Source organism: Platalea leucorodia (assembly GCF_965183815.1).
Source record: "Platalea leucorodia genome assembly, chromosome: 1".
Classification (NCBI taxonomy): Eukaryota; Metazoa; Chordata; class Aves; order Pelecaniformes; family Threskiornithidae; genus Platalea; species Platalea leucorodia.
Window position 1 is genome coordinate 113825690 of NC_138823.1, and position 14776 is coordinate 113840465.

The 14776-nt window shown below is 45.7% G+C and overlaps 1 protein-coding gene across 3 annotated transcripts in view; it reads right to left on the bottom strand.

The window, feature by feature from the left end:
• Positions 1-2089: 2089 nt before the first annotated feature.
• The window catches only part of PDE1C (phosphodiesterase 1C), a gene marked incomplete at both ends in the record, with an annotated part of 326875 nt that continues 314188 nt past the window's right edge, over positions 2090-14776 (bottom strand). For 2 of the 3 annotated variants that reach the window (XM_082320989.1, XM_082320991.1), the window contains 2 exons: positions 2090-2259; positions 10432-10497. In XM_082320989.1, coding sequence (XP_082177115.1) covers positions 2090-2259; positions 10432-10497 — 236 coding nt within the window. The remainder of the gene's footprint in view (positions 2260-10431; positions 10498-14776) is intronic. The other variant, XM_082320990.1, reaches the window with a different exon arrangement.

Consider the following 14776-nt stretch of genomic DNA (forward strand, 5'->3'; position numbering starts at 1 on the left):
AAGCAAAACACAGTTCTTGGGGAATTCCTGGAGATAAATCACTTTTCATAAGCAGGAGGCTTTAAAGTGCATTCCTCTTTGCATGTGGTTTAGGCAGTGACCCAGCCCAGCTGCTGGAGTCACAAGTTCTGATGGTGGTTAAGGTCAGCACCACAAACATGAAGCACAGGGTAAAACAGACAAAACCAAGTGAAACAAGGTGACATCAGAGCACTCGGGCAGTGGAGATGTCTAGCAAAACACTGTGGAATGGTGTCAGACCTCAGGGCGAGCGTGCCCGGAATTGCAGTGATCCTCTCTAAGGGAGCGAGGGCCACCCGTAACACTGGAAAAACACCCCGGCTCTTTTCATGCAACAACCAGCCACGATTTTAATGTGACTGTCACGTAGCAGTGCTACATACACCCGCTGGTGCAGTTTTGATGTTGGACATACAAACCTGTAGTGTGTAACAGAATGCGAATTCACAGTGAGTGAACTTCTAGAAAATATAAATAACAGAATTGGTAGGTAGTAGGGATACTTACAGTGAGTGGTCAGCCTAGTTTTTATAGAAGAAATTTTGCCTCACAAATCTTTGAGACTTCCTTGGAGGAGCCAAAATGGTTTTCAGTTCTCCATTTTGACAGGGTCCTGCTGGAAAGGCTGTCAAAGCTACTGAGCTGTCATGGATTCAAAGAAGATCGTAATATATAATCTTAAGATGGGTAAATAACTGGTTAACAATGGGGGAAAGAAAAAAAAACAGTGGGATGAGATGGTCAGCATTCATAGTAAAGGAGGACTGTCCTCTCTGCTAGTCAATGTGCTTATCCAGAAGATGTGATTTGGAAAAGCTGTTGATGGAAGAAGAAAAGAAGCAGGGAACAGAAATGAAGGTTAAGGTTAAAAAGGTGATGTAAGGTAAAAAAACAAAAACAAAAAAAAAAACCAACCGAGAACAATGCAAACAGAGAGAGGCAACCCCAACTCCCCAACTCCGTATGTGCGTTTGGGCTACAAATTAATTAGGATTTATTATACATAATTCTACAGAAACTACTACTCAGTGCTCAAGGAGGTTCAAAAAGGAAAGTACAACTTTAAAAACTGTTCAGAAAGGCATGGAAGATGAAACAGAAGGTGTCATTACATTATTTTACAAACTTCGGGTATGCCTGCATCTTGAGTACTGTGTGCAGTTTTCATCCTCTCCTTTCACAAAGAGATAAAAAAAAAAAGATACAGAGAAGAGCAGCAAGGAAGATAAAGAGTAGGTTTGCTTGTGAGGAGAGTACAAACAGGACAGAGTTCACTGCCTAGAAAGGGAGAGCTGAGGTGGTACCTAAATCACCAGGGGCCTGGAGAAAGAGGGCAGAAAGTTATTTGCCGCTGTTTCTCACAGTGTGAAATCTGGGGGCAAGAGGAACTTTTTCAGAGGGGCACATTCAGCTGTGAAACTCAGGCCCATGGGACACCGCGCACCAAAAGAACACACGCAATCAAACTCAACTAAATTAATGCCACAAAAGACAATCAATCAGTGGTATTTAACATTCACCAGAGTTCGTGCAAAGAACAACTTTAATGCTGTGCTATGTCTTCTTTTTCCAATGAGGGAAGCGAGAGGACTCTTTATACTCCAGCCTCCTACCTTTATCCTCCTGAGTACCTATCACACTACAACAGGAGGACATTTATTCTCAGTGCAGCTAGGCAAGACAAAACTTTCCCATGCTGTCTGAAATAGGAGTTGCTGTCTTACCTGTGGTAGGTGGAAGGTCACACTGAGAACACCATAAGGAGCCCAACAATCTAGGAAAGCATTGGCTTCCTTAATTTGACAGGAGATAGTGGTATACAATTACTTCTTTTAAGGTAACAGCCCAGTATTTTAGTACTAAGTGGGCATATGCTGCAATAATAAGAAGGCTATTGAGAACACTTCTAACAAAATGTCCATTATATTGGTTAGCTAAAGTATACATGTGCTTTTATCTAGAATTGCAGCTGCTGTACAACGCAGTATGGCCTGTGCAATGGTTATGCAATGTCCTCTGTCCGCCTATGAGGCACATCATTCCAGAAGATGCCTCTTTATCTCTGCTGCTATTTCCTATTCCAGCTCTGGGAAATATGTTGGATCTTCTTCATCCTTCCCCTCTGGTCAAGCAGCTTACATCTCACTGGATGTTCCTCTGATTTCTTGTGGAAGGCTGGGAAATAGTCTCCTGAGCTGTGTGTGGGCCTCCTGAGGTGACGCAGCTGAGGTTTGATGGCTGGTGGTGACAAAAGAAGAACAACGATGGTTACCATGCCTAGTATTCACTCGCTGGTGGACAAGAAACGAATTCCTCAGAAGCTGTGTCCATCCCACTTGGCACAGCCTGTCTGTGCAAAGGAGGATTTCTCAGCCTGAGAGCCAGGACTCTTTTGGGTTAATGGCTAGTTACAGCGTGTTAGGAAAAGGTTCAGGAAAAAAAAGATGTGAAAATATAAATCATAAATACAGATGTAAAACTCTAGAATGAAATATAGACATCTCCAAAATTGAAATTTGGGCAATTAAGCACTTCAGAACACTTGATCTTGAAATCATGCCCTTACTCGGACATCCCAGAAGACTACACCAACACAGGTGAATCCCAAGGAACATTCTCAAGGTTAGGAAACAACAGTTTAGACAGAACATGAAAGTGCCAAAAGTCTAAATGAAGAAGCAACTTTATACTTACCTATTTACATCTAGATAGCTAAACACCTCACTGTTTTCAAAATATTATTGAACAAGGTCATTTTAAGGCAATAAATCTGGATGGAGATCACGTTTCCCAGAATTCAGGAATAGGTGGATCTGAAGGCTTTCATATGATTTTCCAGTAAACTACAGGCCACTGTGAAAGTCACAAGTGGGCTACACATGAATCTGACTATTCACAACTTCTTGACTCTGTTTATTTGAATCTGTCTTGCTTTCTTACATCTTTACATAGGTAGAAAAAAAAATTACACATGACTATGACCGAAATGTATTAGTCTTATGCTTTATTTGCAAAATAACCAAGTAATAAGTCAATTATTAGCATGATAAGCACTTTAAAAGAAAAGTCATTGCTCTCAGCATGAATCCTAAGAAGTTAAAAAGAATCCCCTGTGTGAGCTAGCTAACATCAAATGCTAGAACAGTCACACTCTTGTCTTGTTAAACTCCTTGAGTGATTAATCATATTCTAAAATGTTATGGATTTCATAAACTTTAGAAATACACATCCAGATTTCTGCATAGTCATAGTCTTTCCTATTTTCAACTAGACTAGACTGACATTCATTAAAAGCTTGAAAAATATCCAGGTTAGTTACTGTTCTTTGAGGCACATTCACTTTTCAGATTAATTCCATTTTCTGTACTCAGCATGGATTCAGCCAAACTGTTATTGGATTTTCCATTGCTCAGCATGGGGGAATGTTTATTGTTAACTGGAATTTTACTGGAGTTGTTGCCAGCAGAGATGACTTGGCTAATAGGTTGAAGGGGGCTTATCCAGAACACTGACAGTGCTGTTTATCATCCTCATACAGGAGCTGGTGAAGGGGATCCATGACATTTAATTTCTTCAGGCTTTAATGACTCAAAGTGATGGGGAGAAGACTCACTCTCAGGACTCCAGAGTTCTGTTCTCAGATTTCTCACGGACTTTTTGTGTCATCTGGACTATAACATTCACCCCAGTTTCTGCTGTAATTATCAGGAAGATCTGCAGGTCAAAGGAGCAGCAGAACCAAGACTGTCTTTCATTAGAGACACTCAAGAAATGTTCTAAACTTGGGGAGAATCAGTCTCCTAGGAGTGTTAAGAAAATCTGTGTGTTTATATGAAATTCACTGTTCTCTCCAATGAGAAACCTCAAGGAAAGAGTCCAAAGACAGCTACTTCTTGGCCAGTCACTGTGACATAAGATTAGGGTTTAGTAAGTAATTATGACTTTTTTTCTGCCCAGGTATGCTTTTTAATCCACTGAATGCATATTACGCTTTCCTCTATTCCCAGCCAGCTCCTACATTAAATCTAGCCTACATGACAACCTGAACTCTGCAAGTCCATGCTCCATAACATTGCTCAAGATCCAACTTTCAGGAATATAATGTACCACAGCTTGTAGCAAACTACGTTCATCGGTATCACCAGGAATATTAGAATAGAATAGAATAGAATAGAATAGAACAGAACAGAACAGAACAGAACAGAATAGAATAGAATAGAATAGAATAGAATAGAATAGAATAGTATAGTATCGTTCAGCTGGAAGGGACCTACAGCGACCATCTAGTCCAACTGCCCGACCACTTCAGGGCTGACGAAAAGTTAAAGCATGGTATTAAGGGCATTGTCCAATTGCCTCTTAAGATCCGAACGTCTTCCCACAAAGAGAGAGCAAATAACTCTCAGAAAGGTTAAAGTCACAAATGAGCTGTGAAAGTTTTACCCTGGGGCTGAAGCGCATTTCGTGTCCTGTATAAACATGGCCAATGGGTGTGTTTAACAGAGGGGCTGCGCAGCTTGGGTTCAGTGCGACAAGGGGATGTGAGAGTGACAGCGGCACTGGGCTATTTTTATGGTTTGGAAGAGTTGTCCTTTGCCTGGCTGTGCTTTGGGCACGGATCCAAATGTTCTAGGTCTGAAAATGACCAACCTTTCCACCACAGCAGTGTCACCTCCGCTCACTTGTTTTTCAAAGCCTGTGTTATTTCCATGGCCGTCTGTTGGCACCGTCCACTTTGGCTTTCTTCCAGGTTGCGGCTGCCAAAATCACCCCCCTTACACCCCAGGAAAAGGGTTTGTGTCCAGCCAGATCAAGTCCCTAGTCCTCTTTGCTGCATGGCCTCATGGCCGTTAGCTCTGGTGCAGAGCAGGGATGGCTGACAGGGGTGGTCTCTGGGCTGCGGAGTTGGTTTCTGCCACAGCCTGAGAGAGGAGGAACAGCACTGGGCGTGTCCTTGGGAGCCGAGTGGCAGAGGAGGCTCCAGGGATGCCCAGCAGCTGTGCCCAGTGCAAGGCCAGCGAGGGCAGGGACAGCCCCCTGGGCCTCCTGGGCACAGGGACTGCCTCGGGGCCAGCACCCCAAAGGCCTTCCTCCCAAGGATGCTGGGCGGAGGGGCGGCGGGCGGGGCTGTGCATGGAAGGCCCCGTCACCCCCATGTCACAGGGCCACCACCCGGCAACGCAGCAGTCACAATGCCCGGGGCAGGATAAAAGGCAGCATCGTCCCCTGTCCCGCTGCCATAGCTGGCCTGGGCGCAGCCCGAAGACATCCCGGGGGAAGTCCTTGAGGAGCCGGTGGAATTACTTGCCCCCCCCCGGCGGAGGCTGAGGGAGGAAGACCAGAGGCTGGACGAGTCTGCTGGAGGTTCTGCGGTGCAAGGGCAGCTCCCGGCGGGGCCACCTTCAAAGCCCACCTGACGGATGGAAATCCTGCTTCAGCCTTCGGGGAACAGACGCAAGCCCCTCAGGAGATGAGGAGAACCACCAAGCCCTGGAGGTGCCCGAGGCTATCAGGCCTTTTCAGCTGGATGGCAGTGGCAAGGGCAAGGGAATGCCTTCTGGAGGAGCACTGCAGAGCTCGCCGTCCTCATCCGCCACGGAGCCAGGGGCAGCAGCCGTAAGAAATGGGATGCAGAGACGTTAGATAACAAGCAAGGGGTCCCAGTGCTTTGGAGCAGCCACTGGTGTCCCGCCAGGTGCAGGGAGGATTCTTGCCCCCGAGGTCGCTCAGGCCAGGGACATTTGGCCACTCTGGGAAGCTCCTGAGGTGGCTCCAGGGTGAGGGAGAAGAGGGCTTGGGCAGCTCCTGGGAGGCGTGACCAGGCTGTGGGACGAGGAGGCAGGTCTTGCTCACGCGCTCAGGGAATAGCCGATAGCCAGCGCTGGGGTCAGGAAGGAATTTTCCCCCGGGGCACATTGGCACTGCTCCCCGGGGGTTTTTTGCCTTCCTCTGCAGCACTGAGCATGACCACTTGTCAGGGCTCCTCTCGTCCCTTTTGGCTGCGTTACTGCCTGCTGCTCACGCACCACGAAGATGGCCTCTCGTGCCCTGCAGCTGGGGGGAGGAAGGCTTTTTTTCCCCACGGTGGGCTAGCAAGTGTCTCCGGGGGTTTTTGCCTTCCTCCGCAGCGTTGAGCACGGGCACTTGCCAGGGTTGCTTTGGGCCATTTGGGCTAAGTGCCTGCTGCTCCTGCTCCACGAAGGTGGCCCTCGTGCCCCGCATCCGGGGGGAGGAAGCTTTCCAGGCTCCCAGGGCGGGCCCAGGGTGGCCCCCGGGGGTTGCTTCTTGTCCTCTCTAGCACTAAGCACAGCCCCTTCTCAGGGCTCCTCTGGGCCCTTTCCGCTCGGTCCCTGCCTGCTGCTCCTGCGCCTCCGAGGCACCGCTCGTGCCCTGCCTCTCTCTGCCTCTCTTGCCCATGGCAGGTTTGGAAAGGCGCGAGCTCTGCTCTTCCCTTGGCTCCATCTCCCCAGGGGTTCTTGCTTGTGCCAAACAGCCGGGGCTTGGAAGGGCTCCAGGCTCGCTGCCCCATCCGCAGCTGCCACTTTGCAGCTCTCCCTGCGCGCAACCCAAGCGCAGGGCAGGCACGAGAGCGCTTTTCATGCATCGCTGCCCAAGAAGCACAGCGGCGGAGCAAGTTTTGGAAGGCAGATGTATGCTCGTCATCGATACGCGTCATACTTTGGAAAATACTCCATGGTACCGCACACCTCTTCTTCTTCTTTTTCTTCTTCTTCTTTTGTGTGTGGTCGGTCCTGATCCTCATCCTTCGCATTCTCACTCTTCAGGAAGCAGGGCCTGCTTGGCCTCTGTTCCTGCTGCTGCTTTCTGCAGCTCTGTGCCTTGCCTTTGCCAGGCTGCAAGGGAGGTTTCTTCAAGCTCAACTGAAGAGCGCATCAGCCTGCTCCTGGCTACGCATGCACATTATGTTAATGCCTGTGAGCATGGCTCTGAGACAGATTCAGAAAAATGCAAATAAAAATAATATCCTGTTTCCACTTGTGACCTTTGTGTGATGTGTCCTTGAAAGTGTTTTTGGAGCTGAAAACACCCTGGCATTTTAGGCATCCATCGTTATAATAACCATCGTTATTCGACACATGGTGAGCGCAGGGAATAGAGCAGAACAGAACAGAACAGTTACGCTATGTTATGCCTAGAGTTATGGAGGCCAAGCCATGCCCGAGGCCTGAGGGCTCCATCCAGGAGAGCAGCTCCCTGCAGTGCAGGGCCCAGGCCCAGCCAGGAGACAGGGGCAGAGACGGGCACCCCTACAGCATGGCTCAGGCAGGGACTTCAGTCGGCCCCAGGCCCAGCTGAGCCACCTCCCCTGGGCCCTTGGCAGGAGACGGTGGGGCTGGGGTCCCAGGGGAGGCCGGTCCCAGCCACTGAGGCCTATGAGCAGGTCCAGGGCCCTGGCAGAAGTAGCCTTCCAAATGTTTCCAAGCCACAGAAAGAAAAATGCGGTTATTCAGTGATTGTAAATAATACTTCTGGGTACCTCAGTGACCCTACTGTGCTTCCTCACCATACAAATTGCAGTCTTCTTGGAGAAATGGTTGGTTCATCCTCTTTGCACTGAGAAAAAGGAGTTGTTCCAGGAGGCAGCAGACGTGCCCAGGGCAGCTGGGCTCCCTGCGGCACTGCAAGATGCAGCTGAGCTGCCAGGGGACTCTGGTTTCACCAGCGGTCAAGCCCAGGTGGGAGCGCTGCCAGGGCTCTCTCCTGCACGCAGCCACCTAACCTCATAAAACTTCCCCAGCTTTGTGACCTCTTGGGTGTTTCTTCCTCTCGTGCACTTTAAATTGACAAGGCACAGATTCAAAAGTTAGTGATGAGGAAGACTGGCCAACCTGCCGGCAAAGAAACGGACGAGATCACACGCACGTGTGCCTGTTCTCATCAGCCTCGCTCCTTCAGAAGTGAGGCTAAACCCAACGTATTAAACCCTTTTTATTCAAGACACCACATGCGATTTGCAGAAAAAACAGCAAGACAATAACATTTTCTGTTAGAAAATTGCATGCATGTGTGTTTACAGCAGACCGTTTCTTAACTACACATTAATTAGTGGCTGCTTCCAGCAAAAGCAGCCCCCCCCGAAACATGATCTATATAGAGCATGAAGAAACACCACCATAATGGCTGTAAACAAAATGCGTCACTGGACTATATACATGGAAAATATTGCACTATTATCTACTCCTCATCACATACTGTAAATAGCTGCACAGGAAGGGCTGATTTGCAAACCGTACCAGAGTAAACAGTTTGCTGTGTAAGCCATGGTAACAGGGCACGGGTAGGAAGGTACCAGTGTTAAACAGCCAAAACAGAGAAAACCCACTGGGTCCCTAAACCAACTGGTGCCAAAACATACACTGAGGTGGGAGGTATCTAGCGAAGAGAGTCAAAACACAGCTAGTCATTTCTGCAAGTGCCAGACAGAAGGCACCTTCCTATAATTCACCGTGAGATCATCGCAGTGAGTATCGCTACTGAAAGTAAGACAGGACTAGCAACAAATCCACAGTGTCTTTCTGCAAAAAAGGGAGACTATTGGGTTGATTGCTCCCCTCTCTTGAAGACGGATCCTCCCTACTGCTGTTTTTCTAATAATAACAGTTAACAGATCCCTAGATCGGATAGTTTTAAAGGGGAGTAAATGTTATTCCCAAACAGGTGAGGAAACTGGGGCACACAAGAAGGTCATTTAGCAAGTCAGCAATAATGAAGGGACTGTACCTGGTACCTTATGCCAAAACCCTCTCTTCTGAATTTGTATTCTCTAGCTTCTTATTATAATGGTGGTCCGCAGGCTCAGAAAAAGGATCACACATAAGAAGGGATGTGGGATTTACTGTTTGCAGGTACTCATTAACGGATCGATGGGTTAAGAGTGGTATAGTGTTGGAGAAATGGATGAAAAACCCTGTGTAAGCATTGCTTAAAAATAAACAAGAGACCAATACAAACATGCCAAAATGTATAAAAAGTGAGCTAGTTTTGAAACTAGATCTGTTTACATGAGATGAGAGTTATGGCTGTGGTGTGACATGAATGTTTCATTCCACAATTTTTCCTTAAAACAAAACATGCTTTTTTCTCCAAAAAGCAAGACCTCTCCAAAATCCCTCCAAAGAGCAAGACCTTTAAATGCCACCTGCAAGAAAATCCTGGGTGAAAACATCCAAAGTAGTAGCCTCCCCTATGAATATAAACGTAAGAATTTAACAACTGCTATGAGACCCTATGAGAAATAGGCAATACATACAGGTAATACATATTGTCACTGCCAATGATGAGAAACTTCAGAAGTTAAGAGGATGTATTTATGATATTTCCTGTTCCATGCTTTCTATCTAAAAAATGTCTTGGGCTAGGTACCTGGGAGTCCTCATGTGAGCATGCTGCTCAGAGGTTTAAATTTTACTATCAGTGATTTGCCATGCTTGTTCTTGAGCAGGACAATAATTCATGGGAGCACATTGTTTTCCTAAGGGAATACAGTGTTTTGAACTCTCTCACATTCGTGCTCATTCTTCTCCTTACTTACACCCAAGCAGTGGCTGCAGCTGTGTCTGGAGAAACAATCTGCTACGGTGGCAGCTGCGAAAGAGCATCACACCATGAACAGCTTGGAGAACCAAACAGCACAGAAACATGCTACCGCACGTTGGCATCTATATATGGAGCCACACCATACCTCATCTGCTGGCACAGCAGCCACTGATGAAAACATCTGTAGTAAAACTTTTTAAGTACTTTGCTTGAAGTTTGGGGTTTTTTTTCTTGGTGATTTCTTGTTGTCTTCCTGCAGACTTACTCTTTCTTTCAACTACTGTGAATTATACATATATGAATGCCCTTGCATATGCGCATGTAAGATAGAATCTTGTTCACACTAAGCCATTATTTTGTGTAACTGCTTCATATTACCCTCCCTTTCTTCTGACAGTTGTGTGAGACAAAGATGAAGGGATTAAGAAAATAGTTACTGTGGTGAAATAGAGACAGCAGGATTTGGTAGATGGGAAGGGCACAAAGAAAACTATGCTTGGGTCCACAAAACAGCCTTATTTTTTCCCTTCAGCATCTATATCCATGTGATAAAGGCCCAAATTAATTTGCCGATCGAATTAAAATAGTCTGCAAAGCCTGCACTGTGAGACACAAAACATAAGGTATTTGTTTAAAAAAACCTGAAATGCGGTAAAAAACATTAAAAACAACAGTTCATTTGTTCAACCCCAGTGAATGGGTTTAACTTTTTTAATGTGATGTGTAAAAGTCATGCCATACCCGGAGAAGAAGTCATCTGTTTATGTCCATCTCCCAAACAGGAGGCACTGTGAGTGCCTATTTCTAAAGCTGCGCATATAAGCAAATTAGAGTGAGGTGGTACTGACTGACCTGGCAACGTAAGGTGGTTTGCCGAGGAACCCGAGCCTGGTAAGTCAGCTGAACGTCGCGCTGGACCTTTAAAAAGAAAGAGTAGTTTCAGCAGAGGTGGATGAACGGTAGTCCCACCAGCCATGAAAATGCTTTTTGTAGTGCTGCCACCACTGCGAGGTGTTTGTTGTCTTTCTTCTGCCATTTCTTATCCATGGCTTTAAGTGAGGGTAACTGGGAAAGCAGCCTCACTTCTAGGTACCGTTCCATCTAAACGAGTCGATATCAAACATATCTTTCTTCTTTTTATCACTTACTGGGTTTGGGTGGAGATACCTGAGCTATTGATTCTGGAAGTTTCACATTCTTAAGTTTTGGACCTATGAACTGTTGCCAGATCTCAGCCACCTTTCCCTTCACCTACCACCGTGTCCTCACAGAACTGGCAATTGCCAGTTTTATTGCCTGGCATGGCTCTGAAGGCAGTTACACAGCACTTACCTTGCTTCTGTGGCAGTTCAGCAAGCAGCTGGCATCACTTTGGGTACCGCTGGTTGGTAACAGCTCTGGACATTTATGCCACTGGCTATATGTGCCAGAGAAAGGACTCTGATACTGGATTTGCCAGTGGAGGTGAGTCACCCAAATCATTAGATGCTTTTTCCAAACCATCTTTTCTCCCTTCTTGCTTATGTGGCAGCCAGTATTTTTGATTTGGAGACCACAGTCAATTACACGAACACCCACAATATCTACCAGAAATTGGCAGCTTGGCTTCATCTCTGCTTGCACTGGACTGGAGGTACATGCAGACTCAAAGCCAGATGGTGAGGTATAAGAACACAAGCAGGTACAGTAGCAAGCACGTTGCATGTTCTTCAGTAAATCAATACCAGTGAACCTCCCAGAGAGGAAGAGAGTTCCACACAAAGCCTTTCACCAATTCTGGTCATTACTTGTGTGGTGTCATGACTACGGCACAGACACTGCCTGAGTCTACCTGTGGAATAAGATATTTTGTAGAAGGTGGTATGTAGAGATGTAGCTGAAATGCTGTGAAAAAAGGTCTATAAGCAATACTGGAGTACAGGACACCAGTCCTCTGGGATCGATACTCATGATACAAGTGGCACAGAAGAAAAAAAATCACACAAGCAAGTGTTTCGGTGGGCATGACTGTGGTGTGCTGTTGTTGGTTTAGATGCTCTTATGGGCTGTGATTTCAGTCAAAAGAGAAAAGAGGAAAAGTGAGGTTGACAAGTCTAATCCCCAAACTGGTAGAGATTTACCTCGGGGTCCTTAGATAAGCTATTTGAATTCTCTACCTCAATTTCCCTGTCTTTAGAAATTAGGTAATGCCACAGGGGCAAGTGGTGTCCAAGCAATGTTCCCATGACGCTTAAAAAAAAAAAAGTTGATTATTACCAGTACTCTATGGGGAGCTGGACGCTGGAAAGCAAACGGCGAGTGCCATGCCTGCATCGGATGTAGAAAGCACCAGAACAAAATGAACCCTTCTACAACTTTAATTCAAATGGAGCGGAGACCTCTTTGTTTTTATTTGGTAATAGGATGAACATACACGGACTTGGTTACAGAAAAAACTGGAATGTTGAAAAATGTTTTATACATTTAGAGACCACAAGCCTCTTCTTTCAAATAAGGAACTAACAATAAATACATATTGTTTAACATTATTCTCAGAACAGTTGAGAATACTTGGCATTTTATGGCATCATTCATTTCGGTTTTGCATTTTTTTTTTCCTTATGAGTCTTAACAAACCAAATAGTTTTTTTTTCGTTACCCTACCCACCCAGTCCCAGGAGCAAACTTGTGTTGAGTTTTGCTTTCAGCATGTGTTTTAACTTGTTTTCTATCCCCTGGTGCAAAATAGCGTAACAACCTGCCTCTTTCTTCCTTGAAAAATGTTAGAGAACAGGTGTCTGTTGTTTATTTTAGTTCAGTTCAAGAAAGACATCTCCACTATCAGTTCTGCTAATATAAACAAACTCTAAAGTTTATGTTCAACTTCATATATAGAATTCCCTGCAGAATGCCAGCTGAGAGAAGGTTATTTTACAAGACCAAGATCCTTGAATCTGGTTAATTTTCCCTTATCCTTCCTGCCAATAGGTTTAATGTTTCTTAACTTTATTTAGGACCTGTCACTGTAGGGTTAACCACAAGAGCAGTGAAATCTACTGTCACAGATAAGCTACGATGTCCACCCTTCCTCCCTGCTGAAGATAGTCAGTGCGCTAGGGTATGACTTTGACTGAAGTGCCTACAAGAAGTAGCATCATCAGAACGAAGAGAGATATATAGTCGCATTTAAATACATGTGGTGGAAGCAGCTCCTACCACAGCAAAGGAAGACAGTGCCACTCTGATGCATTGGCTTTACACAGACCGCCCTGCGCGTTATTAGCTGTATATGTTGCGGTTATTTTGTCTTTGGCCCCAGACACTGCGGTGGGACCAGCAGGACTCTGCATGCAACTTCCTTTGATTTCAGTGCAACTAAAAGAGTGATCAGGCCCTAGGTGTTATTTTGCTCTAAGCTGATGTTGCAAACGCAATGGCTTTTGTCTATCAGGGAAGAACGGGGAGGAGAAAAGGGAAGGGAAATATTCCTGTGAGAATCTGGGCCTGTAGACAACCAGAAGGTCTGGCAAAAACCCAACCAGAACCCTACAATAAAAATAGCAAATATTTAAAAAAATTGCATATAAAAGTGTATAAAAATATCATCCAAGCAAGAAGAAAAGGAAAATGCTCACTCTGTCATTCTACTGCTAGGTTTTATCACTAGAAAACCCCAATGGCCATAAGTAATTTTGTTTGATAGATGCACTCCTACGACCACCGGCAGAGACAACGGGATTACATATATTCCTCCTACCACTGGATAGCTTCTAAAACCAGGGTGTTATGAATAGACAGCAGTCGATACATATGCACTTGGAAGAAATCAAAAGAATACAAAATGCCAAGAGTGTGCTGTGAAGCTTGTGAGTGAGTGCTGTCATGCGCTTAGGTATGAGGGTAAATAAATTTGCTAAAACTGAGCTTCCGGTCCTCAGCCAGCTTGGCTGGAAGTAGCTCCATTTTCTTCTACCTGGTGGTCAAGTCACCAGAGCAGGGAGGACAGCTGATGCCTCAAAGACAGGCATGTGTCCCGGTCCTGCTTGGGTACAGATCAGAACCCTCGGTGCTTGCTGGGGATCAAAAGGGACATCGCAGCAACGAGAAGGCAATCTCAGCAAGCAGAAATGGATGGCCTGCATTTCATTTTAACAGAAAATAATGGCATTGGCAGTGGTCACCCACCCTGCTCCTGCTTTGATCGCAGTAATCAGATAGGGAAAGGGTCGTCTGGGACCGCAAAACTTATCTGCCTATGGAAGCAGGGGAAGCACCACATTAGGATGCACTCCTTGAATCACAGAATCATTAAGGTTGGAAAAGACCCTTAAGATCATCGAGTCCAACCGTTAACCTAGCACTGCCAAGTCCACCACTAAACCACGTCCCTAAGCACCACGTCTACCCGTCTTCTAAATACCTCCAGGGATGGAGACTCGATCACTTCCCTGAAGCAGACCTGCTCATGTTGTGGGTAACACAAGTGGGAAAAACCTCTGTACCCACTTCAGAGGGAGCTGAATTTATCCCTTAAAATGTTAAAGCATGTTTTTTTCTGCTCCTTTCTACCAGGCCAGCACTGATGCCCACTCCCCAGAGCGACCTGCACGGAGTCAGTGCTGCAGGGCTCCTTCTCGTCCTCTGCGCGTTCCTGCTTTTGAGTGCTGATGTTCAGACACCGCGCCAGCACAGCTCTGAGATCAGCACCGGTTCAACACATGCGAAAGCACAGGATCGCTCTGTTGTTTTTAATTATTGGGTGAGGTGATGGATTAAAAAAAAGGTAAGAGAAAAGGACTTGATTATGCTGTCATTTCCTGAGTATATATGGCTAACATACGGTGTAGATCATCAGAGGATGAGGAGTTTCATTATTATAAAATGAAATCTGAGGAAAAAGGTAGGCCAATAAGAAATACTTAAGACCATTTCACAAGATAGACTGGATATAGACTAGTTTATTCTAGATGAAGCAAAAGAAGTACTGTCCTTGTCAGGTTCCATCATTTCTAATCTGAATAGAATATTGTGCTTTTTAATTAGAAGCCACATTTGGGACCCACTGTAGAATTTGCAAGGACTAACAGCAGAAGTATTTGCCTTTAGCTAGGTGAGCTCACAGACCTTCTGATTACAAAGCAGCACAGCACTATCATCTATCTAGCTTGAAATCTTTTTGCTTCCAGACTGTGCTTGTAAGACTTTGTAAGTACATATG